At 35.9% G+C, this 23887-nt stretch overlaps 2 protein-coding genes and 1 long non-coding RNA gene across 8 annotated transcripts in view; 2 read left to right on the top strand and 1 right to left on the bottom strand.

The window, feature by feature from the left end:
• ORC2 (origin recognition complex subunit 2) overlaps positions 1 to 23887 on the top strand; it is a 45745-nt gene that overhangs the window by 10684 nt on the left and 11174 nt on the right. For 4 of the 5 annotated variants that reach the window (XR_005385216.1, XM_038585303.1, XM_038585304.1 and 1 more), the window contains exons 5-13: positions 3919 to 4008; positions 8729 to 8818; positions 9488 to 9519; positions 12264 to 12324; positions 14954 to 15147; positions 15968 to 16066; positions 19592 to 19701; positions 21709 to 21841; positions 22638 to 22734. Coding sequence is in view for 4 of the 5 variants with exons in the window: in XM_038585303.1 (XP_038441231.1) it covers positions 3919 to 4008; positions 8729 to 8818; positions 9488 to 9519; positions 12264 to 12324; positions 14954 to 15147; positions 15968 to 16066; positions 19592 to 19701; positions 21709 to 21841; positions 22638 to 22734 (906 nt within the window). In the remaining variant the exon portion in view is untranslated. The remainder of the gene's footprint in view (positions 1 to 3918; positions 4009 to 8728; positions 8819 to 9487; positions 9520 to 12263; positions 12325 to 14953; positions 15148 to 15967; positions 16067 to 19591; positions 19702 to 21708; positions 21842 to 22637; positions 22735 to 23887) is intronic. The other variant, XM_038585306.1, reaches the window with a different exon arrangement.
• On the top strand, positions 4961 to 6973 carry LOC111094320. The gene is made up of 2 exons (XR_005385224.1): positions 4961 to 6674; positions 6782 to 6973. It is a non-coding gene; the product is annotated as an uncharacterized LOC111094320 (long non-coding RNA).
• NIF3L1 (NGG1 interacting factor 3 like 1) overlaps positions 19772 to 23887 on the bottom strand; it is a 42370-nt gene continuing 38254 nt past the window's right edge. For both annotated transcript variants that reach the window (XR_005385218.1, XR_005385219.1), the window contains exon 10: positions 19772 to 22953. The gene's annotated coding sequence lies outside the window, so the exon portion shown is untranslated. The remainder of the gene's footprint in view (positions 22954 to 23887) is intronic.

Below are 23887 nucleotides of genomic sequence, written 5' to 3'. Positions count from 1 at the left end.
AATACTGCTGTGGACATGGGTGTATAAGTATCTTTTTGAGACTCTGATTTGAATTCTTTTGGGTATATTCCCAGAAATGGAATTGCTGGATCATATGGTGATTCTATTTTTAATTTTTTGAAGAACTGCCACGTTTTCCACAGCAGCTACACCAAATTACATTGCCATCAACAGTGCACAAGCATTCCAGTTTCTCTGCAAGCTCACCAACACTTTTTTTTTTTAATAGCCATCCTAATGGTTGTGAAATGGTAGTGCTATTTCTGTAATACTGCATTCAGATTTATAAATAACATAGTTGGCCTCTATTAGACTTGGATTATTTCTAAATTTTTATTGTAACCAATGTAGTAGTGATTATCCTTGGACATAAATTTTTGTTTAGAAATCTTATTTCTTCAAAAGAGACTTCTAGTAGCAGAATTACTGGTAAAAGTCTACTAACTTTATAAAGCATACATATTGCCAAATTGTTTCTAGAAAGATTATATCAACTAGTATTAAGATCTCTCATTGGCATTAAACATTTTTTCTTACATTTATTTAGACTTTATTCCCATTTTAATTTCTTCCGTAGTTTGTATAGTCATAGTTTTTTGGTTTTGTGCTTTTCAAGTAATTTAAAACCTATTCAAAAGTTTTTATTTTTTTCTATTCAAAAGTTTTATATGTATTATAGTAAAACCTTCTTAGCCTTTGTGATTAGAACCATTGTTAGTCGATCAAAATGTCAGAACCAGAAAATCACAAAAATAACTACTATGCTCTAAATATTTTGAGTTATTATATATAAGCATGCATTATGCTTATTTTTTTATTATGCTTATTATTATATATGTATATGCATTTCACTTAGTAATAGGCATTTAAGATTGCCCTCTCTCTCTCTCTCTCTCTCTATATATATATATATATATGCATGCACACACACCAGAGTCTTTTCTTTAATTAGAAGTTGGCTAGAGGTCAGTTGGTTGAAGAACAGCATCACCTTTTGTTTTTTTTTTTTTTAATTTTTATTTATTTATGATAGTCACAGAGAGAGAGAGAGAGAGAGGGGCAGAGACACAGGCAGAGGGAGAAGCAGGCTCCATGCACCGGGAGCCCGACGTGGGATTCGATCCCGGGTCTCCAGGATCGCGCCCTGGGCCAAAGGCAGGCGCCAAACTGCTGCGCCACCCAGGGATCCCAGCATCACCTTTTGATTTTGATGTTGGACATTGTTAGCATAGCCATAATGCATCACCTGGGATTTCAGGTATCATTTCCCTCCATTAGATTGTATGTTTAAACACACTTTAAATGGAGTCTTGGTATAGTTACTGTTTTTTCTTTTTTTTTTTTTTTTATAGAGGTTTTAATTGGAAGACCAATTTGTATTTGTTTTTTTTTTTAATTTTTATTTATTTATGATAGTCACACAGAGAGAGAGAGAGAGAGAGAGAGAGAGAGGCAGAGGGAGAAGCAGGCTCCATGCACCAGGAGCCCGATGTGGGATTCGATCCTGGGTCTCCAGGATCGCACCCTAGGCCAAAGGCAGGCGCCAAACCGCTGCGCCACCTAGGGATCCCTAGTTACTGTTTTTTCAAAATTTTTCTTAAAATCTTTTATGGTTTCTCATCTATACCTAATATGAAACTATTCATTTTAGTTAATAACTTTTATCAGATACTTCTAAACCATTTAATTTAGTTTACATAGAAACCACTCAGTATCTTTAAATATTTTGTCTCTGTGCCAGACATTTAAGTTATATAAATAGAGGTTTGCCATAAACAGATTCATGCATACATGAAAATCAGATATATGAGAGAGGTAGCATTGAATATTGCTCAGCTAAGGTTCAGTAAACAGCATTGGGACAGTTGGGTATCCTTATGAAGAAAAGAAATTGGATCTCTACCTCCAGTCATAAACAAATTAATTACCTTAATTTAAGACTTACATATGAGCAAATGTAAATGCTTTTACAAGAAAATATGAGAATATGGTTTTGACTTGATTATAGAAGAATTTCTTTAATCAAAAGAAAAGATTGACATATTCAACTAATTATAATTAATGCTTCTCAAGAAGACAAACCACAGATCAGAAGAAAATATTTGCAAAAGACATTTTTTAAAGAAATGTTACTCAAAATACACAAAGACCTCTTAAAACTCAACAGTGAGAAAATGAATAACCTGATTTAAAAAAGAACAGAGGAACTGGACATCTCACCAGAGAAGATATACAGATGGCAAATAAGCACATAAAAATCTACTAGCAATATATGTCATTAGGAAATTGCAGATTAAACAATAAGATATTATTTAACACCTATTAGAATGGCCAAAATGCAAAACATTGACAGCATCAAATGCTGGCAAATCTGTGGAACAACAGGAATTCTCATTTACTGCTGAGATTGCAAAATGAATGGTATAGCTCTTTGACAGTTTTGCAGTTTCTTAGAAACTAAACATATTCCTACCATATGATAAAGCAATAGTGCTGATGGTATTTACTCATAGGTGTTGAAAATTTATGTCCACTCAAAAACCTGCACAAAGATGTTTATAGAAGCTTTGTTTATAATTTCCATGGCTTAGCAGCAACCAAAAAGTTCATGAAGAATAAATTAATTGATATATCCATACAGTGGAATTATTCAGCACTTTTTTAAAAAAGCTATCAAGACATGAAAAGATGTGGAGGAACCTTAAATGCATATTACTAAGTGAAAGAAGCCAATCTGAAAAGGCTACTGGCTATGACTCCAACTATATGGCATTCTAGGAAAGGCAAAACTTTGGAGACAGTGAAGAGATAAGTGGTTGCCAGGCATCAGGATGGGAGGTATGAATAAGTAGAGTATATAGGAAATCTCTGTATCTTCTATTCAAGTTGGCTCTGAACCTAAAACTGCTTTTAAAACAAAGTCTGAAAAACAATTCAGTACTTCTCTTCCTCAAATGTCATCATAAAAATGAGAGAAGACAAGTCACAGAATGGAGAAGATATTTCTTCCTTGGAAGAAAGAAACGTGAAAAGATGTTCAGCCTCATTAGTGGTTAGGGAAAGGGAAATTAAAACAACTCTCCCCATAAGATTCATTTTACACCCACTTGATTGGCAAAGATTAAGGAGTTTTGATAATTCCAGGTATTAGTGCATATATAATGGGGACTCTTAAACAGTAACGGTAGAGAACACTGATTCAGGGAAAGTCTGGTACTGTTTTGTAATAACAGTAATAAACCCATTACATATTAACATATATTACATATGTTTAGATGAAAACTATTTCCAAAGAGAAATTAGTGAAGAAGTCATTGTTTCACATTTTTACAAATCTCTTTCATGTCTGACTTAGAAGATGAATTTTCATATCTGCTTCACATATTCCATTAATCCACAGGGCGGTGCTGTCATCACACATCATGTAGTCTCTGGAATAGCTCACTATCCACTCTTGATTGAGAAAAAGTCAAACAATGTCTAAGTGTTGTTATTAAATAGTTTTTGCTTTAGCCACTTTGAGAATTGCTGTGCCAGAGAGTAGGCTACCAGCCATGGGTATCTAGTATGTTGTAGGTAGCGGTTGTTATTTAAAGGGATGATTTTAAAGAAGGGAAATGAAATCATCTTGATAGAGAATGAGAGCTTCCACTATGTAACAACTATTTAAATCTCAGCCTCAAATAGCTCAATTGTACTTTGCATGTTTGCTTCAAGAAGAAAATATAATAGAGTTCCTTCTGTTTTCCCTCCTCAGGGGCAACACTATCATGTATATTCCTCTAGTCTGAAGAGGCTTTTTGGGGGGGGGGGGGGCGCTTTTTGTGTGTGTGTTTTAAGTTTTTAGTTAAGATTTTATCTTTTTTTCTGTTTATTTTGCTTATTTTTCCAAAATAAGCATTGGATTTTCTCTTTCAGAATCCTTGAAAAATGGCTCTGCTGCAGATGGTGGGAATAAAGTTTATTCTTTTCAGAATAGAAAACACTCTGAAAAGATGGCTAAATTAGGTATGTTGCTTTTTCTAAGGTGTATTTAACCACATGCCCCACAATTATGTTATTACATTCCTGAAAAGAATGAGGAGATGTCATTTTATCATGTTTTCAAGCATACAAAAAGTCAGTGTTTCATCCTCAGATGTGTCTTCTGTTCCCAGCTAGGTTTTAAGCTTCTCATAGGAATCCTGTCTTTGCCTTCTTCTCACGTGTAGCCTAGGTTCTGAACAAATTTTTAAGTATATGGGTTACTTAAGTCACAGATACTCTGAATTTATTGAATAAGAATTTTATACTATATATAGAATAATGTTTGTGTTATAGAAAACTATATAAAATTGTTACTAATGGGCTCTTGTAACATTTTCTTAATTTACCACTTACACTAATTATACATGAATTACTAATTTTTAGAAAACTAAACTAAAATGAATTACATGTAGCATTAAAACTAAACCGTCAATCCAATTAAAATTAAAATTCAGATTGCACTTTATTTGGGTCCTGTGGGGTGTGAGGGGTCAGATTTAAAAGCTTTGAGGAAGGGAAATAATATGTAAAAGCAGTTTGAAAATTAAGGAAGTCTGTAAGTATATAAGGTTCAGGAACACCAAGATGTTAAGAGCAAGGGAATAATAATTAGCTACCTGGTAAAATGTAATAGTTGTTTAATTGGGTTTATAGTCTATAATTATGGAATACCAACATATATTTCTGAAGTGGTATATTTTTATGCAATCATTCTGGTTAACCAGGTAAGCATTCAAGATCAAGTGAAAAACTTCAGTGTTGACATTGATGAGGAACATAGAAGAGTAATTATAAGACCTATGTTATAGAACATAATATTTAATCATTTGCAAAATTCAGTTTTTCTGAAAGGTATAGTATGAAATTTATTAATTTTGAAATTAATATGGTACGTATAATAATTTACATTAACTGATCTGTTTCTTAGTGTTTATAATCTCCTTGAAAGTTTTTGTTCTGTAAAAATGACTGCATTCTGTGTAGGATCTCTGAGAAACCAGAGAAGAAATGCTAAAACAATTATTAGGGAAAGTAGGACAAAGAACATTGGAGAAAGAGAACTCATAGTGAAGAGATGAGCCCCAGAGGAGTAATCAAGTAGAAATTCTCCAAGTAGATAATCAACATGCATATAATAACCATGATATATGTCTTATATTGTATGGGCTGCAAGAAACTAAGTATTGTTAGGTTGTGCATTTGTTTGGAAGCGGGAGAGCTAGGTTCTTGTCTCACAGAGTTGAAAAATAAATCTTGGAGACAAAAGAGAGTGAGTATAGTGATAGAGTTTTATTAAGCAAAAATGCAGAAAAAGCTCTTAGGAGTGAGAAAGGTCCCAACAGGGTTGCCACTGAGGGCTTTTAGGGTTGGTCTTTGATTGAAGGCTAACCAGGGAACTTAAAACTTATTCTCTACTGACAGCATCTTTATGTAAGCAATAATACTTAGTGATAACTTAGTAATACTAGTGATAACACCTTTATTGGCTTATTTCTTTTTAGGGTCTTTGTATTTCCTGTTGACCATAGGTGACTGTCATAAAAAAGATACCCCCCCTTCCCCTCAGACACCTAGAGCAGAGTGGTCTGATGTGTTCACTTATCTCTGGTTTCCTTACACCTCTGCATTTTTTGGGATTTCTGTGAGCCTGATCACATAGCCACCTATCTATCCCTCCTACCCAGCCCTGTCTGTCCCTTACTCATTATCATCATAAATGAAAGAAATATACAGTCATGAAAAGATGGTTTTCTGGATAATTTGAGACTGATCATACTTTCTAAAATCTGTGTTTAGTTAGGACTCCTGTTTAGTTGTGATGCTTTTTAAAAGAGTTTCTTTTTGACTTACTAAGTATTGTTGCTAATTGTGTTTACATCTAATTGTATCAATGAAGTAGAAGGCCTTAGTATATTTTTTAAAGGTCTTATTTGAGAGAGAGCACCAGTACCTGCACACATGAGTGTCGGAGGGGCTGAGGGAGAAGCAGACTCCTCACTGAGCACAGAGCCTAATATAGGGCTTGATCCTGGGTGGCTGAGATCATGACCTGAGCCGAAGTCAGACACTTAACGAACTGATCCATCCCAGCACCCCAGCCTTCATGTTTTTAAAATAACTCTAACATGCCATAAAATCATATATTACTGTGTATAAATGATTAGATATAATTAGGCTGACAAAGACATAGGACTAGAAATACACTCGGGGTTAGATTGGGTGGCTTTTAAAAATACGTGTCTGAGATGAACAAATGAATGCAAACAAAAGAACAAAGGTAGCAATACCAAGTAGAGGACAGTAAGGAGTTCAACGAACTTGTAGAAAGGGATGACTTTAGGGAAATTAAATTAGATTGGTTGATAGGATAAATAATATCCTAATAAGAAGGCAAACAAGATTTTAAAATTTTATTTTAAAATTTCCGATATATTGCAGACCAGTGTGTAAAATATAATATAAATGAAAAGCCACAGAATATATGCCTCAATTTTTTATTAGTAGATTCAGTAGCCATACATGGATAATGTCTCATGTTCTTTTTCCTCTTTAATTCTTCCTTTTCCTTTCTTTTTGCTTTTGAGGTTTGTAGTTTATTTAAAAACAGCATTTTTCCATGTTTCAACATATAACCAAAATGATCCCAGGTAAATTACTTTGTGTTTACATGACTTTTTGTTGATGTGAAGTTTTTTTCCTGTCCTTTGGATCAATAGCCTTTAATCTAAAGGTACTATATTCTTCTGGTATAAAGAGAAATGGAAAGCCTGATCTTCATGAATACTTAGAATGTTGCAGATGAGACAGCAGAGAAGAAATGGAATAACTACCAACAGTAGCTGGGGGCCAGAATAATGCCATAGAACAACCCAAATGGAGGAATAATTTCAAAGAAAGATGAAAAAGAAAAAAAAAAAAAAAAACTCCCAGTGAATGATACAGAAGACCGAGGAGGTTAGTTAAGAAAAAAGAGGGCAGTACTTTCGTGGAAGCTGTCAGGAGTATTTTAGATCAATTTCAAGTTTGGAAGATAAAACTATGAAACAGGAAGAGTTTGAGTCAGTAAACTGGCTTTAACTAACACAAATTCACCTATACTTTCTCCTTTACAAAAGATTTGGGGTGAGGTGCCTGGGTGGCTCAGATGGTTGGGCTTCTGCCTTCAGCTCAGGTCTTGATCTCTAGGTCCTGGGGTTAAACCCTGCCCCGGGCTCTAGTTCAGCAAGGAATCTTCGTCTCCCTCTGCCTCTCCCACTGCTTGTGTTCTGTCTGCCTCTCTCTCTAATGAATAAATAAACTCTTTTAAAAGGGGAGGGGACGGGCAGCCCTGGGTGGCTCAGCGGTTTAGTGCTGCCTACAGCCCAGGGCCTGATCCTGGAGACCAGGGATCGAATCCCATGTCAGGCTCCCTGCATGGAGCCTGCTTCTCCCTCTGCCTGTGTCTCTGCCTCTCTCTCTTCTCTGTATTCTCATGAATAAATAAATAAAATCTTTTAAAGGGGGGGGCATAATTTGAATAGCATATAACTTTTTTCTCCGTGAACAGTGTGCCTTTGTGTGTTAAGTTAGGAAATGCAAATCTATTCCTTAGTTAGGCGCCATTCCACAGGCTTCTCACACTGTTGAGAAAGTATCTTTAAAGGTAAAGATTATAGTTTTCATTTAAAATTGCCCCCTTGTGTTTAGAAGCCAACTATTTAATCTGATGTTTAGTTGAAGAAACAGCCCTCTGTTCAATGCTATATATTACATATTGTTCACACATATTACACAGTTTTAGACACAAAATATACCACAGGTGATGGGAGATTTAAGAGTTTTTAAAGCATAATTTTAAATATACATAGCTTCCATTTGATTTTAGACCCTGTTTTCTGGCCATTCTTTCTTACCCCTAGTAAAGATATGCCTCAAGTATACTTATGATAAAGAAATGCAAAGAGTGTAAAATTGTGATGGAGAGGAGAGGGAGAGAGAATGACAATTATAGAAACCAGTAAGGTGGGGGATCCCTGGGTGGCTCAGCGGTTTGGCACCTGCCTTCGGTCCAGGGTGTGATCCTGGAGTCCTGGGATCAAGTCCCACATCAGGCTCCCTGCATGGAGCCTGCTTCTTCCTCTGCCTGTGTCTCTGCCTCTCTCTCTCAGTCCGTGTCTCTCATGAATAAATAAATAAAATATTAAAAAAAAAAAAAAAAGAAAGAAACCAGTAAGGTCAAAACTGTTTATTTGTATTTTCTTGAAACACCTGTAGATAGTGAAAGAAGACTTAAGATGATTGGAATACAGCAAATAAAGATAAAAGAGGCAGTACTCTTAATATGGTAGATTTATTATCTTCCTGGTAACAGAGTAGGCAGGTTTCTTGTTTTTCCGCTCCCCTAAGAATTTGTGTAATTGAGGGGCACCTGGGTGGCTCAGTTGGTTAAGCGATGAGTCTTCATCTCGGCTCAGGTCTCATGGGTTGTGGGACTGAGCCCTATTTTGGGCTCTGTGTTCAGTTCGGTCTGCTTGAAGATTCTTTTCCTCTACCCTTTACCGCCCCCTGCAAGCGTGCGCTGTCTCTCTCTCTAAAATAAGTCAATGAATCTTTATTTAAAAAAAAAAAAAAAAGGAATTTAAGTGACATAAAGCTATTTCCCCCCTTCATGTGCTGTCATCCATTAAAGATTGTTTTTTATACTTCTTTTGTCTGTTTACAGCTTCAGAACTAGCAAAAACACCAAGAAAAAATGTTTCGTTGAGTTTGAAGAATGATCCTGAAATTATAAACATTCCTCAGTGTAGCAAGGGTAAGATTTTACCTCAGTTCTTTGAATAGAGTTCTCATAGTTGCTTCAAGTTATGCTTCTTTTCCTTGTCTAAATGCATTAGTATATAATTCTTTTCTGTCGTGAAAATTCATTCAACAAAACGCAGTTCATACCCAGTTTGTGCCTTAGTATACCCATATTTAACTAGTATACCCATATTTAACTATTGATAAAAGGGAGAAATGTGGGCAGCACCGGTGGCTCAGCGGTTTAGCGCCGCCTTTAGCCCAGGGTGGATCCTGGAGACCTGGGATCGAGTCCCACGTCGGGCTCCCTGCATGGAGCCTGCTTCTCCCTCTGCCTGTGTCTCTGCCTCTCTGCCTCTCTCTCTCTCTCTCTGTGTGTGTCTCTCATAAATAAATAAATAAAATCTTTAAGAAAAAGGGGGGTGGGGGGAGAAATGTCTGTGCTGATTGGAGTTGTGCAAATCGACAGGGCCAACTAGAAACACTTAAACTGCTATTATCATTTGCTTAAGTTAGCCGCACGTTCGTGGAGGATTTGCTTTGCTACACTCTATTTGAAATAAGGCTTTGGGAGTTTGGAAATCACAGTTTTTAGAGAATTGTGGAGCAGTTAAATGAAACTAGACCATGATGAAAACTGAAGTACTTCTGGTAAGTAATGCCTCTTTATTTTATTCTTTAGGGCATTCTGCTTCAGACAACGTTCAGTTGAAGGTAAGCTATTCACTGAAAACAAGCAAAAACCTTAGTGCTACAAAGATATGATGAAAAATAATCACTTCATCTCTTATATGGTGCTTTATAATTTACAGGTATTTGCCAATTAGACACCTTACATTAGATGAAGAATCTGAGGTTTAGAGAGGTGAAGTGACTTGTCTTAAGTTCATCTAACTGGGAAGGACAAAAGGTGAAAAATGAAGCCAGGTCTTCTACACCCAACTGCTAAGCCCTCCCTCCCTCAATTCCTCCCTCCCCCACTTCTTTCCTTCCTTCCTTCCTTGAGAGATACAGAGAGAGGCAGAGACATAGAGGAAGAAGCAGGCTTCCTGCGGGAGTCTGATGTAGAATTAGATCCCAGTACCCTGGGATCACAACCTGAGCCAAAGGCAACACTGAACCACTGAGCCACCCAGACGCCCCTGCTATGCCAGATAGTTCTGTCAGAACTATCCTGGATATTTTCACCTCAGTAGTGCTGGCCTGGAAATTTTATGGGTTTTGTTTTGTTTTGCTTTTATATATAATATTTTGTTGTTTCTTGAGAGAAATCCATTAATATAGTCTTTCATAATTTACGTTTGAAAACAAAGTTGGTTTTGGTAAGTTTCTTCTAGGGTAGCTGAGGAGAATTGACCATTTTTATCCTCTCCTTTGTGTTTTTGTGATTTTGTTTTCTCATTAATGCTTTGTCAAATGGCCCTATCTGGATATGAGCAAACCCAGATGGGCATGGATGAATCCAGGACAATGAGTATGTGAGTGATGAGTGTGTCCAGGCCTGGTGGCCATAAACTTAGACTTGCCTGGAATTGTTCATAGACTAAGTTTGGGGAACCCCTTATAAGAAAGTGAGTATAGACATTCAGGGCCTGTGTACAGATGTCCTATTTAGGCAAGTCTAGATGTGAGATTAGACATGTTAGATAGAGCCTCTTTTGTCTTTAATAATGCATTTTTCCTGTATTATATCTTATATACTGTATCACTATGAAAGAATAAAACTCATTCCATAATCCAGTCAAGAATATAGATATATTAATGTACATTGTTTTTCAAGATGTGAATTATAACACATAAATGGATTTTGTCAGTTCCCCCAAGAAACCATCAGAAAACCTACCACAATAAGAGGCAATATCAAAGTGGCAGTTTTAGTGCACTGTCTTAGAAGGGAGAGTTCAGGAGAGAATATGTATAGGGCTTGGGGATCTGGACTCAAAAGGCTTAAATTAGGGCAGATGGAAAACTGATATATATGAGACAAAATTCATTACATGATACTTGAGGATTGGTGGACATAGTAAAAAGAGGGTCTTGAACCGAGTCCTGATGAATGAATTATTGTTTGCCCTGCTGAGTAATCTATTATTCTGATGGGAGAAAAGGCTGCACAAATGAGCAAATTGTCTAGATAAGTTAGTTTGCAAAAATTTCTGTACCAAACACTGAAGTTAATTATTTGTTTATAGCCTTACCTTTTTGAGCAAGAATTTTCTTAAATGGTTATTTTGATGCAATTGTTCTTATACCTGATAATTAAGCTATATGAACACAGGCTGTTTTGACTTTCAGTCTTGAGATGAGTTTAGTAGGATATGATCTGCAGTTGTTTTTTTTAAAGATTTATTTACTCATGAGAGACACAGAGAGAGAGGCAGAGACAAAGGCAGAGGGAGAAGCAGGCTCCTTGCAGGGAGCTCAATGTGGGACTCGATCCTGTGATCACACCCTGAGGTGAAGGCAGACACTCAACTGCCGAACCACCAGGTGTCCTGATCTGCAGTTTTAAAAATCAGATAGAATAAAATTGAAAATGTCTGTTTCATACTATTTCATTATAATTTGTTTCAATTATATTTGTTTCAATTATATACTACATGCATATGTCGATCAAGATGTACAAAATATGAAAACTTTTTAAGGATCTGGATCAAAAAAGTTTATATACTTTATAAACCTATTGGGCTCAGTTCATTTATTATAGTACTATTCTTAATATCCCAAATCAAAATGTATTAACATTTGAAACTAGCACCAACAACCTATCACAACAAATTTAAAATTTTTCATCATAATTTCACATTGCCAAAATCACAAAGGGTACTTTATCTTTTTATCAGTACTATTAAAAATAACATTGGGCATTTTAATGTGCTAGAAATTTATTGGTGTTAGATTATTATATTCTGTGAGGAAAAGAAAAAGATTTTATGCTTCTGTAAAGTGTTTAAAAATTTTAAAATAATGGAATAAAATTATGTAGATCTCATTCTCTCATCTTCACATAGGGTAATACATTAACGCCAGTAAATTTCAAGCACATTAAAGGGCCCACTGCCATATGCATAGGAGTGCCCATATCTTCCCTTACTCATTATCAATGGATATTATCAATTTTTAAAAAAGAAATATTCTAATCTGATGGGTGAAAGTCATCAGAATGTGAAAGGCACATTCATATACTTATGCTTTTTCTTTACATAATAAAAAATACTATATGTGTGGAATACTACTTCTAGAATCACTTTGGGAATCCTTTGAAATTTGTTGTATTGTTTTTGTTGCTTTCCACTATTTTTTCCTAAGGGCCATTTGTCATTGTCTTCTGATTCAAAATTAATCTAATGAAATCTAATCTAATTTTTCTTTCCTAGCCTCTTCACTCATCCATCATTAATTTCCATGTCATCATTATTATTTAATTATTGAAACTGTATTGCTTTATTTTTAAACAGAACAATGATAAAAGTGAATTTCTATCAACAGCACCTAGTGGTCTAAAGAAAAGATTAATAGGTATGTATTTCTTTTTGAACTGAATCTTTATAAAACGCACCTAAACCGTGGGCAGTAATGGTTAAGTGTGTAGGTTCTAGTCTTAGACTGCTTTTTTTTTTTTTTTTAAAGATTTTATTTATTTATTCATGAGAGACACAAAGAGAGAGAGAGAGGCACAGGCAGAGGGAGAAGCAGGCTCCATGCAGGGAACCTGCCGTGGGACTCGATCCCAGGTCTCCAGGATCACACCCCAGGCTGAAGGCCAAGCTAAACTGCTGACCCACCAGGGCTGCCCCTAGACTGCTTTTTTTTTTTCACTCTTTGGCTTGCCACTTCCAGAGACTTGTCTGTGGCTCAGGTTTTTCATTTGCAAAATAGGGATAATAATGGTACTAGCCCTGGAATTGTTCTGAGAGTAATGGAAATAAAAGATGTCGAAGTGCTTAGTGTAGTGCTTGACCTTGATATATTTCACAGGTGTTAGCTGTTACCTTTTTTTTTTAAGATGTGTTCATTTTAGACAGAGTGTGCATGGGGGCGGGGGGGGGGGGCGCGGCAGGAGAGGAAGAGAGGAAACAGACTTTGCTAAGCAGGGCTCGATCTCATGACCCTGAGGTCAAGACCTGAGCCAAAATCCAGAGTAAGGCGGCCGCCCAACCAACTGAGCCATTTAAGGTGCCCAAACCTTTTTTTTTTTTTTTAAGTGAGCTCCAGGCCCAACATGTGGCTTAAACTCATGACCCTGAGATCAGGAGTTGCATGCTCCACTGACTGAGCCAGACAGGTGCCCCCCTATTATTATCTTTTATTATTATCACTACTTCTTTTCATGAAAGAAAGGATAGCACTTTATCTTTCACATTATAGTAAGTGGGTACTGAAGTTAGTTAAAATGTCTGTCTAATAAAATAACATGCCTTTTAGGTTTTTCTTTCTGAGACAGTTTTGTAAGTGGTTCTGTTGATTTACTTAAATATTTTATAATGAAACCATTTTAAATATTCACAGTTATACTGAATGATATCAAGCCAAGTAAATAGACATGGTCCATCCTGCCTTCTGGGAAATTAAAAATAGTTCTAGATTTTCAAATATATAACTCTAGAGCAAATGACTTGTTTACTTTTTATATTTCAGAAAGATGTCAACTCCTTTCTTGAGGTTGACCCTTGACAGTAATATAGCCAACATTGTTAAATCTATATGCAGTAGCCTTTTCTTTTCAAGGCATAGATTTCAGAGAGCATTTAATAATTACATTTTTAATGAACATAAAAATGTAATACTAAATGATTAGATATCTGAAGCAATAAAAGATGATATATGCAGTTTTGATTATTATTTTACATCAGGTACAGTTATCCTATTTTCCCTCCTTACCTCAAAGACTTATCCTTTTGTGAGAGAAGCTGTAAACTTCCTTGTCCTTCTCAGTTACCACCATACAAGTAGGAAATATCCATGTAAATGAGGTAGAAGCATTTTCTGGTTCCTCCTGCATCTACCATGGGCAGCAGTCAGTGCAAATATGAATCTGCTAAGGTATATGTGCCCACAAAATCAGGCCCCTTTTTTTCTTCCTTTAGATCTACATTTATTATATGCTGACCCTAGATATCCTGAAATATATTTGTTCAAAATTAATAAGTTATTTCACTCATACTGGAAGTTAACTTTTTATAATAGTTTTATACTTACTGTGTTGGGTGTAAAATTAGTTTTATCCTTTATGAGTATAAAACTAGCTTTAATATTTCTGGGGAGTAGTGGAGGTTGCTATGTTTTTTTTTTTTTAAATAAAAAATCAGCTATGGGATGGAATGTGCCTGTGTATTAGTAGTACTTCCAATAGTAGCTACCATTTATTGAGTCAATTATGAGGGTATTTTCTGTGTAGGCAGCAACAGAAAATTCTACAACAGTGGCTTAAGCTGTAGACATTTAGTTATCTCACATAATGAAAAGTCTAGGGATGCACAGTTCCATGGTTGAGGTGACTCAACAGGTCACCTATCTTCTTGGCTCTGCTACCAGCATTTTTCATCTTTAGGTTTGATGCTTCATATTGCAAAATGGCTTCTTTGCCTTTAAGCTCTTGGTATAAATAAGGGCCTTTCCTTCCATAAGTGCAAGAAATCTTTCCCAGAAGCTTCTAGCAAATTTCCCCTCAAGTTTCATTGGTCAGAGGGTTACATAGCCAATCCTAGTTGCAAAAGAGGCTTGGAAAACAAGTATCAGGCAAACAAAAGAAAAGATAATTACCGTGATTATTTATCCCTTAGGTTGAGACACATTGCCACACTTTACAAAATTGGAGTACTGTTAGCAAGGAAGAGGGCAAGAAATGATACTAAGTATGATTGGCAGTTTCTGCCATGGTCCTCCGGTGTCAGGCATTGTCAGTTGCTTTATATACTTTCAGTGTGGTCTTCACAATGGTTCATTAAATTAGGCACTGTGATCCTCATGTGATAAATGAAGGAATTGATGCTCAGAAAACTTTAACTAGCTCTGGGGAAATCATCAGCAAGTAATGACAAAACCAGGAGTGAAAGTCTCTTATTTCAAAATCTACTTTCTTTCCATTACCCTTCAGTGCCTCTCCTGTCAAACTGTCAGATTTTTCCCTATTGCTTTTCCCACACAGTTCCGAGGTCTCATTCTGACAGTGAAAGTGAATATTCTACTTCCAACTCAGAAGATGATGATGGGGTTGCACAAGAAAATGAAGAGGACACTAATGAAGTCATATTGAACCAAAAGATTCCATCACAGAATAGAGCTGTTTCAGCTCCTGTTTGCAAAGAAACACCTTCTAAGAAAATGAAAAGAGATAAAACAGTAAGTGGAGGCTTCAGCCTTAAAGAAAAATTGTATAATATCTTAAAGCTAAGCTACCCTAAGAGAAGAGATTCAAATAGGGGAATCAACAATTTTTTTTCTTCTGTGTTTTCTCAGTCTTTCACATAAATGCCCATTTGTGTCTATATAGTTTCATTTTTGTAACATTGTTGATATATTCAAGTCAGTATAAGTAGTAAGTGAAGTGGCTGTGAATTCACATGGAGTTGTTTGGAAGAACCTTGTAAGACTATGGCCTGAGGAAAAGCTAATTATCTGGTGTTCTGTGTGTAAAGATTCAGAGTAGTCGAGGAACCCTACTGCTTGTAAGGTTTTGCATCCCTTACTACCATGGAGAGTAGTCCTGCCTCAAGTCCACAGAACAAGTAGTGAGCCATTTTACTGGACTAGTAGGCAAGTCTTTTACTTTGCTGTTGAAGTCTTCCTCATTTTCAGCTCTTCTACTGTACTAATATTAAAGGATTTGTTAGAACTGTGGGAGGCAACATGAAGGTCCTGATAGGTAAAACTCCTTTTTTTTTAAGTCTAAATGGAAATTTTATGTTGGAACTGAGTAATCGTTTTTGTAAACAGACTACTTCAGTCGAGTCATTTCTTTGATTTTCATGGTCTTAAGAGTTCCTTAGTTTTACTGCTAGAATTAAATGTCCTTGGTGCTTAATCTGTATTGTTGCTTCAAAAGGAAAATACTGCCAAATAAAGAATTTCACATATCCTATTTTATGCTAATGTTACTGTCTAGTTTGATATAGAACAAATATTTGAAACTAAGAATTGGTTTTGCTCTGTTCACTTTCAGAGTGATTTGGTAGAAGAATATTTTGAAGCTCATAGCAGTTCAAAAGTTTTAACCTCTGACAGAACACTGCAGAAACTAAAGCGAGCTAAACTGGATCAGGTATGTTGCAAGGAATGTTACTTCTACTTTTTTTTACCGTGAACTAGAAAACATACTTCATAAACAGATTTGAGTGAGTTTACACAAATAGAATTATTGTCCTGATAAAATAAAACACAAATTGATGTGACATAATAACTATTAAATATTTTATAAAATGGTAAGTGGTTCACTTGAATTCTGTTTGACATACTATAATTACATTTTTTTCTCTAATTACTTTATCATTTCTTCAGGATAATCATCAGGGCCATAGTTTCTTTGATATCCATGTAGCATTAATATCTGTTATTCTTGAACCCACATCTTCATTGAACTGTACCTTGGTCGTAAAATGGACTGTGACCTTTTAGTTAGAAACCTTGCAAAGAGCAGAGGAAATCTGCTTCTTGATATTATGGGAAACTGCTCAAGTGCCATAAGATAAGAAGGGTACTATATACTATGGTTCTCGTATCTCATTTTATAAAAAATACCTGTTATACTCAGGGTTTTGACTGATACCACCCTAAGAGGGAAGACAGACCTATTTGAGAAAATCTTTGAGTAGAAAGTGATATGATGGGATCCCTGGGTGGCTCAGCGGTTTAGTGCCGCCTTCAGCCCAGGGCATGATCCTGGAGACCTGGGATCGAGTCCCACACTGGGCTCCCTGCGTGGAGTCTGCTTCTCCCTCTGCCTGTGTCTCTGCTGTCTCTCTCTGTCTCTCTCTCTGTGTCTTACATGAATAAATAAATAAAATCTTTAAACATAAAAAAAAGAAAGTGGAATGATCATCTGAGTCAGGAAAAAATTATTATTGGCTCAGAGAATATTGAGACTTACTCCTTGCAAACTAGAATTTTTGTAATTTTCCAAGGTATACAGGGCTTTTTGCAGATATAGAAAAGAGGAGAGAATATAGGGTAAGCTGCTATGACCTGGAAGACATGATGCTATGTGGTTTTTGTTTTTGTCACTTGGCTTATTGGTATTGAGACTCAGAGCAGAGATTGGCTGAAAACATGTCAAGAAGCCAAGTTATTCCAGGAAGGAAATGGCACTAACATCTGCTTAGTGCATATATTTCTATATAAGCAACATGGGAGAAAGGTAAATGGATCTAGGGTCAAAGCAGGACTTTATAGGACTGAGATGCAGAAAGACCTCTAAAATGAAAGGAACACTTGTTACCAATAATGACAGAAGGGAAGGTCATTCAATGATTTTGGACATAGCTAACCAGCACAATCTCAGTAGCACGTGTCATTCAGCATTTATTTCTTGTGTCTACAGGTCAGCGGGGGGTTGGCTGATCAAAGATTTGCTCCGTATGTCTCCCTTTTTGGACCAGCAGGCTAGCTGAGGCATGTTCTTATTGCAATGGCAGAGATGTAAAAAGTGGAAAAACATAAGACCTCTTACAGCCTGGGCTCAGAATTGGCCCAGTATCACTTCTGCCTCATTCTAGTGGTCACAGCAAATCATGTGGCGGAAAACAAAGTCAAAGATCAGGGAACTAGACTCCACCTCTCTAGGAGGAGGCAAAGTCACAGGGCAGAGGATATGGATATGTTGAGTATTGAGGCTGATAATGCGATTCTCTGCAGCCACGAAAGTTTAACATTAAATTTTATAGATAACATCCCAGATCGAGTTCACACTCAAGTGTGAGTATGCTCTGATAATCTGAGATTAGATCTGAGTATAAATGATTGCTGGAAATGATATTCATCTGCTTTTCCAGGTTCTAAACTTAAGAAGGAATGAGGGAAATGTGTACGTGTCCTGTTTCTCTTTAAGTGTGTGGATAAATGAAACCTATACAAGCCAGAATGCCTGGGATGTTGACTACAACTCTACCCTTTAGTATTAAAAAAAATATTTTTCTTAAGGGCCAGAATCATGGAAACATGGTAGCGCCAGGGTAAAATGCATATACAGCTTTTTTGCTAGAGTTTTCATTTCAAAAAGTGAGCTATGTTTGATTCACCAGCATGAATTTCCAAATTTTGGGTACAGGTACAATGTACCCTCCTTAGTTTATTTACATTATTGTTTTAAAAATGTTGTCATGAGACGCCTGGGTGGCTCAGCAGTTGAGCATCTGCCTTCTGCCCGGGGTGTGATCCTGGAGTCCCGGGATTGGGTCCCACACTGGGCTCCTTGCATGGAGCCTGCTTCTCCCTCTGCCTATGTCTCTGCCTTTCTTTCTCTGTGTCTCTCATGAATAAATAAAAAAAACAAACAAAAAACCACAAAACTTTGCCATACTGGGGCTCCTGGCTGGCTCAGTAGAGCATGTCACTCCTTGATCTTGGGGTTGTGAGTCTAAGCCCCACGTAGGGTGTAGAGATTATTTAAAAATAAAATTTTATTTTTATTTTAAGTACTTTCCATGCTCTTTCCATAACCCTAAGATCAAGACCTGAGCTGAGATCAAGAGTTGGATGCTTATCCAACTGCACCACCCAGGCGCCCCTTAAAAATAATATCTTAAAGAAAAAAATAAAAAAACTTTGTTGCACTTATCAGAGATGGATTTGTCAGAAGTAGATTTTGGGGGGCACCTGGCTGGCTCAGTTGGTAAGCATGTGACTCTTGATCTTAGGGTCATTGGTTTGAGTCCCATGCTAGGGGTGGAGAGCACTTAGTAAGTAAAAGTTTTTTTTTTAAAAAATCAAAAGTTAATGGGGCATCTGGGTGGCCCAGTCAGTAGAATGTTCCAACTCTTGATCTCAGGTCTTGATCTCAGGGTTGTGAGTTCAAGCCCTATGTTGGCCGTGGAGCCTATTTAAAAAAAAAAAAAAAAAAAAAGGTAGCTTTTGGAAAAGGAGAAGTGATTCAAGTTTATTTTACTAGTGACTATGATAAATTATAAAGAACCTTTAATATTTTCTGAGAATTCATATTTCACAGTTACCATCAGCTTTCACATTTCTTCAAATTCAATAGGTTTTTAAAAGTCTGTCTGGATTTGTTGTTAAAGCTGGGAGGGAGGTTTAATCTCCTTATGGTAATGATCTTTTTAGAAATTAAAGCCTTATTGAAATTTATAATCACAGAAATGGCTCTAGACAAAACCTGGGAAATTCTTTACTATTACATATTTGTACTAAAAATGATGTTTAAAAAATTTTAAGAAAACAAGGATGCCAGGGTAACTTGGTGGGCTTCCAGCTCTTGGTTTTGGCTGGGGTTGTGATTTCAGGGTTGTGGGATCGAGCCCTGTGTCGGGCTCCACACTAGGCATGGAGCATGCTTAGAATTTTCTCTCCCTTTTTTCCTGCATTCATGCACATGTACTCACTCGCTCTCTTATCATACTCTCAAAAAAAAAATTTTTTTTAAGAAAACAAATATTTAAATCATACTTGAAATATTATGTGTATTCAGTTGATGATGCACTCATTACCAAACCTGATTAAAGTAATATTTCCACTAGTTTGCCTCTTCTAACCTCTACCTCTAATGAAATTTTTAGTTTGGATTGATTTTGATGTATGTGGTTTGAGAATGATTTTCTTTCCTTTTTTTTTTTTAAAGCAAACTTTGCGTAACTTGTTGAGCAAAGTTTCTCCTTCCTTTTCTGCTGAACTTAAACAACTAAGTCAACAATATGAACAATTATTTCATAAATGGATGTTGCAGTTACGGTACGTACTATTATTGCTACTGTTGTGAAATAACAACATGGATATGCCTGTGTTAAAATCAAAGCAATTTAATTTTCTTTTTGCAATCAACCAGATATATTTTTCATATATAAAAATTTGAAAAAAAAATCCTAATTATATGACTCACATGTAAAAATGTCATATTGTATGATTCATCTCAGAAATTTTAGTTTTCAAGAAATGTGGCTATATTTATCAGATGTGAAAGCCATTGGTAAAATAAATAGCCCATCTTAGAATTCCAAGTTATTACTTATTAAAGTATTTTGAAATCTGATTTGTCAAGATTGACAAGATATATCAATTATATTTGAGTCCAGTTTTCCGCAGCAAAGTTCCTAAAAAGAATATATATATTTATTTTAATCTCATTCTATTTTCATGTACTACAGATCTTCAAAATTTTGTGATGTCTGTCTGATAAACATTATTTTACCATTTTAAAATTATTTCTTAGATTATATTTTCAATTTTACTGTTTTTCAGATAACAGATTAAAATTCAAATTTGCATTAAAATAACTAAAAGAATAACTTTTTATTTTTACTTTAATTACTTTTATATTTTTATTAAAAAGGATCTTAGTGCTTAAAAACTATACTATCGTGAATGTGTACTCAGTCACTGATAAATAAGAAGGCAGGTCTGCCAAGCAGTAAAAACAAATTGACACAATTTTCCCCATTGATACTGGTTTTGCTTTGCCAATAATACATCAAAGGGGTTATGCTTATCTTCCCTGCTAGGAGCTCAGCTTCTCTCAATAACTATTTATAGTTAGATCTGTTCATTATAAATTGGCAAAGTAGCTCTTCACTCTGATCCTATCCTCTATAGTCCAGTTCCTCCATCTGTCAACCCTGCTAATTTGTTGGGCTTTGCTTCCCAGCCTAGACTTTAGTCAGCACTTCAATAGAAATTGCCAACTCTCTGAATTCCCTTTTTTTCTGCTGCTGCCACCTTGCAGCAGAATGTGCTACGTGGGGGTTATTGCTTTGATTTCTAGGCACCTCTGAGCATCACGTAAATACTATTTCTGATTGACCTCTATAAACAATCATGGAATCGAGCTTTAGCTTTAGCCTTAGTGCTTTGGTGTTCTGGATCTTCTTAATCGCTTAGCTTTGGTTGCTTTTTGCATGTGAGTAACACCCATTGTATCTCTGGCCCACCCCAGATATCACTCCTCAGCAGCAGATACAGATATCTCAGTGTATATTTGAGGTTTCCATGTGGATGTCCTGTAAATAATTCAATATACATAAAATTTAACTCCTCTTAAACCCATCATTCCCACCTGCCCCCTGCAACCTGGCACAATGGATGTCCCATTTGTGTTGTCGCCTATACCAAAAAAATGAGGTATTCTGAAATATTCCCTTTCCATCACCTTCCACATCTAACCACTCTCCAAATTGATCTGACATGTAAAGCTCTTGACAACTTGTTTTTCTACACAACACCTAATTCAGGGCCGTAGTCATTGGTACTTCTCTCTCCTGTCTGTTCCCTCTGTTTAGCCAGGATGATCTTTCTGAAAATATCATGCTACTTTCCTACTTAAAACCTTTCAATTAACACCTGAGTAGTTAGTTTTAAATGGTCATTGTCCTTGAAATAAAATCTAATCAATGTCTTGGTTGCCTTAACAAAACCTTTGTGACCTGGCCTCTGCTTACCTTTCCTATTTAATCTCAAATAAATCTGCCTGAGCCTGTGGAATCGCTAGTGCCTTGTCCCCGCTGTTCTCCTTTCCCTCCAGCCAGCCATTATTTGAAAGGTAATAAAGAGCTGGAGAGAAAGCTACTGAAGTCTGGTGTACAGATAATAAAACTGTGCTTCTACAGTGTATGAGCTGGAAATCAATGTAATTACTTAGTCATCCTAGTCCTTTCCATATTCTTTATCAACTTAAAGAAACTAGTTGATTATAATAAATTAGGAGGTGCCGAACTTTAATTTCATGAATGCTATCTTTCCTAACAGCCTGGGGTTCAACATTGTGCTTTATGGTTTGGGTTCTAAGAGAGATTTACTAGAAAGGTTTCGAACCACTGTGCTGCAAGATTCCATTCATGTTGTCATCAATGGCTTCTTTCCTGGAATAAGTGTGAAATCAGTAAGTTTCAAAAATGTTAAAAGAAGCAACATTATATCTCCTGCCAATCCATACCCCTACATTAATGAGGATGCTACTTCTCATTCTGGAACATTCAGGTTTTTTTAGCCTTTACACTGGTAGGATTACATATTACTTAAGATCGTGTTTGAACTCAGGGTTCTAGCTTTGAGTCCTCATCTGAATTTCCTACTTTGTAACTGATAAATATATTAAATCTTAGAGAAATGTTAGTTTTGTTTACTATACCAAATACCAACAGTACTTCTCTGAAGGACAGGATTATGGAAGATTTTACTTTTATTATGCTCAGTGACACTTTGGTACTCTAAAAGTAGTAAGTTAATAGTTTGTAGTTTTAGAATACATTTATTATAGATCATTTTCAGTGCAAATACTCATGTTTCATCATTTGAAAACTAAACCTTTTGGTGCTGGCTATTAAACAATGCAGTGTCTTTAATGTTTGTATCCTATTTTCATTGGTAGATCTATGGTTTTCTAATGTTTTCCATAATCGGGGAGGGATATTTTTGCTACCCTCCTATCTATACATCTTTGCCGTTCTTTCGTGTTTCATTTTAGATATAACTTTATGCCAAAAAAATGAATTAGGTATACTTAAGTACCAGTAGAATTTTTTTTTTACCAGTAGAATTTTTTAAGTGGTTTTTCAGACTTGATGGGAAATCTAAATGCATTTTTAACTTATAAAAAAGGACTGATTGTAGTTGTATTTATCCTATATGACAGAATAAGTAGTAATTGATGTACCTCTTGCACTTTTATGATACAGATCCTGAATTCTATAACAGAAGAAGTCCTCAATCATATGGGTACTTTCCGCAGTGTACTGGACCAGCTAGACTGGATAGTAAACAAATTTAAAGAAGGTAACATGATATAGATGCTCTAGTTATAGGGCGAAGCTAAGCATACACTTCTACTTATTCATGTACAGATCAACGGTCCCCTTAAAATGGATTGACTTACCATTTTTTTGACTTTATGATGGTGCAAAAGCAGTATTCATCCATTCACTAGAAACCATACTTCGAATTTTTAATCTTCTCTTGGGCTAGTGATATGTGGTATATACTCTTCTCATGATGCTGGGCAGCAACAGTGAGTCAGCCACATGACCATGAAAGTAAATAACCGATAAATTTAAAACCATTCTGTTTTTCATTTTCAGTATTTTATTCAGTAAATGACATGGGATATTCAACACTTTATTATAAAATAGGCTTTGTGTTTTTGCTCTACTGTAGGCTAATGTAAGCTTTCTGTGTGTGTTTAGGTGGGCTAGGCTAAGCTATGATATTTGGTAGGTTGAGTGTATTGAATACATTTTCAAATTATATTTTCAAGTTAGAATGGCTTTATTGGGACATATCCCCATCTGAAACCGATGAAGATCTGTATTACTGTATACAAAAATCTGGATTATATCAGTAATAACACTTCTTTCAATGCTGATTTAGATTTCTCTGAAATAATTTGTCCTTTCTTTTATCATGAAGTTTTTCTGTGAACTTGACTTATACCTAACAGGAATGATTTTCTCATACTCCTTGAATTTGTATAACCAAAAAAGCCTTTATTTCAGAATAGTTATCAGCTTTTACTTGGCCCATATGAAATGCCCCCAGTTGATAGGTACATCTTTGGTATTGTTATAGTTGCATATTTTTATAACACATTTTATCTCTTTATTTGAAGTAAATATCACTACATTTGAATAGTTTCATACATTAAAATCTGTGGAATGGAAAAAACCATTTTTTATTTTTGTGTGAATGTTTTGGCTATGCGAGCATTTCAAGAAATTAAAAATAAAATTATTTAGAATCAAACGATTGCCACTTAGTCACTAAAGAATTAAAAGGAGTGGGGTGCCTGGGTGGCTATCAGTTAAATGTCCAACTCTTGGTATCAGCTCAGGTCTCCGTCTCGGGTGGTGAGTTCAAGCTCTACACTGGGTTCTACACTGTGCATGGAACCTACTTTAAAAAAAAAAAAAAGGATGGGATCCCTGGGTGGCTC

The sequence above is a fragment of the Canis lupus genome, chromosome 37 (assembly GCF_011100685.1).
Source record: "Canis lupus familiaris isolate Mischka breed German Shepherd chromosome 37, alternate assembly UU_Cfam_GSD_1.0, whole genome shotgun sequence".
NCBI lineage: Eukaryota > Metazoa > Chordata > Mammalia > Carnivora > Canidae > Canis > Canis lupus.
The sequence above is the reverse complement of the archived record's forward strand: the minus strand, read 5'-3'. Positions and strand labels throughout refer to the sequence as shown.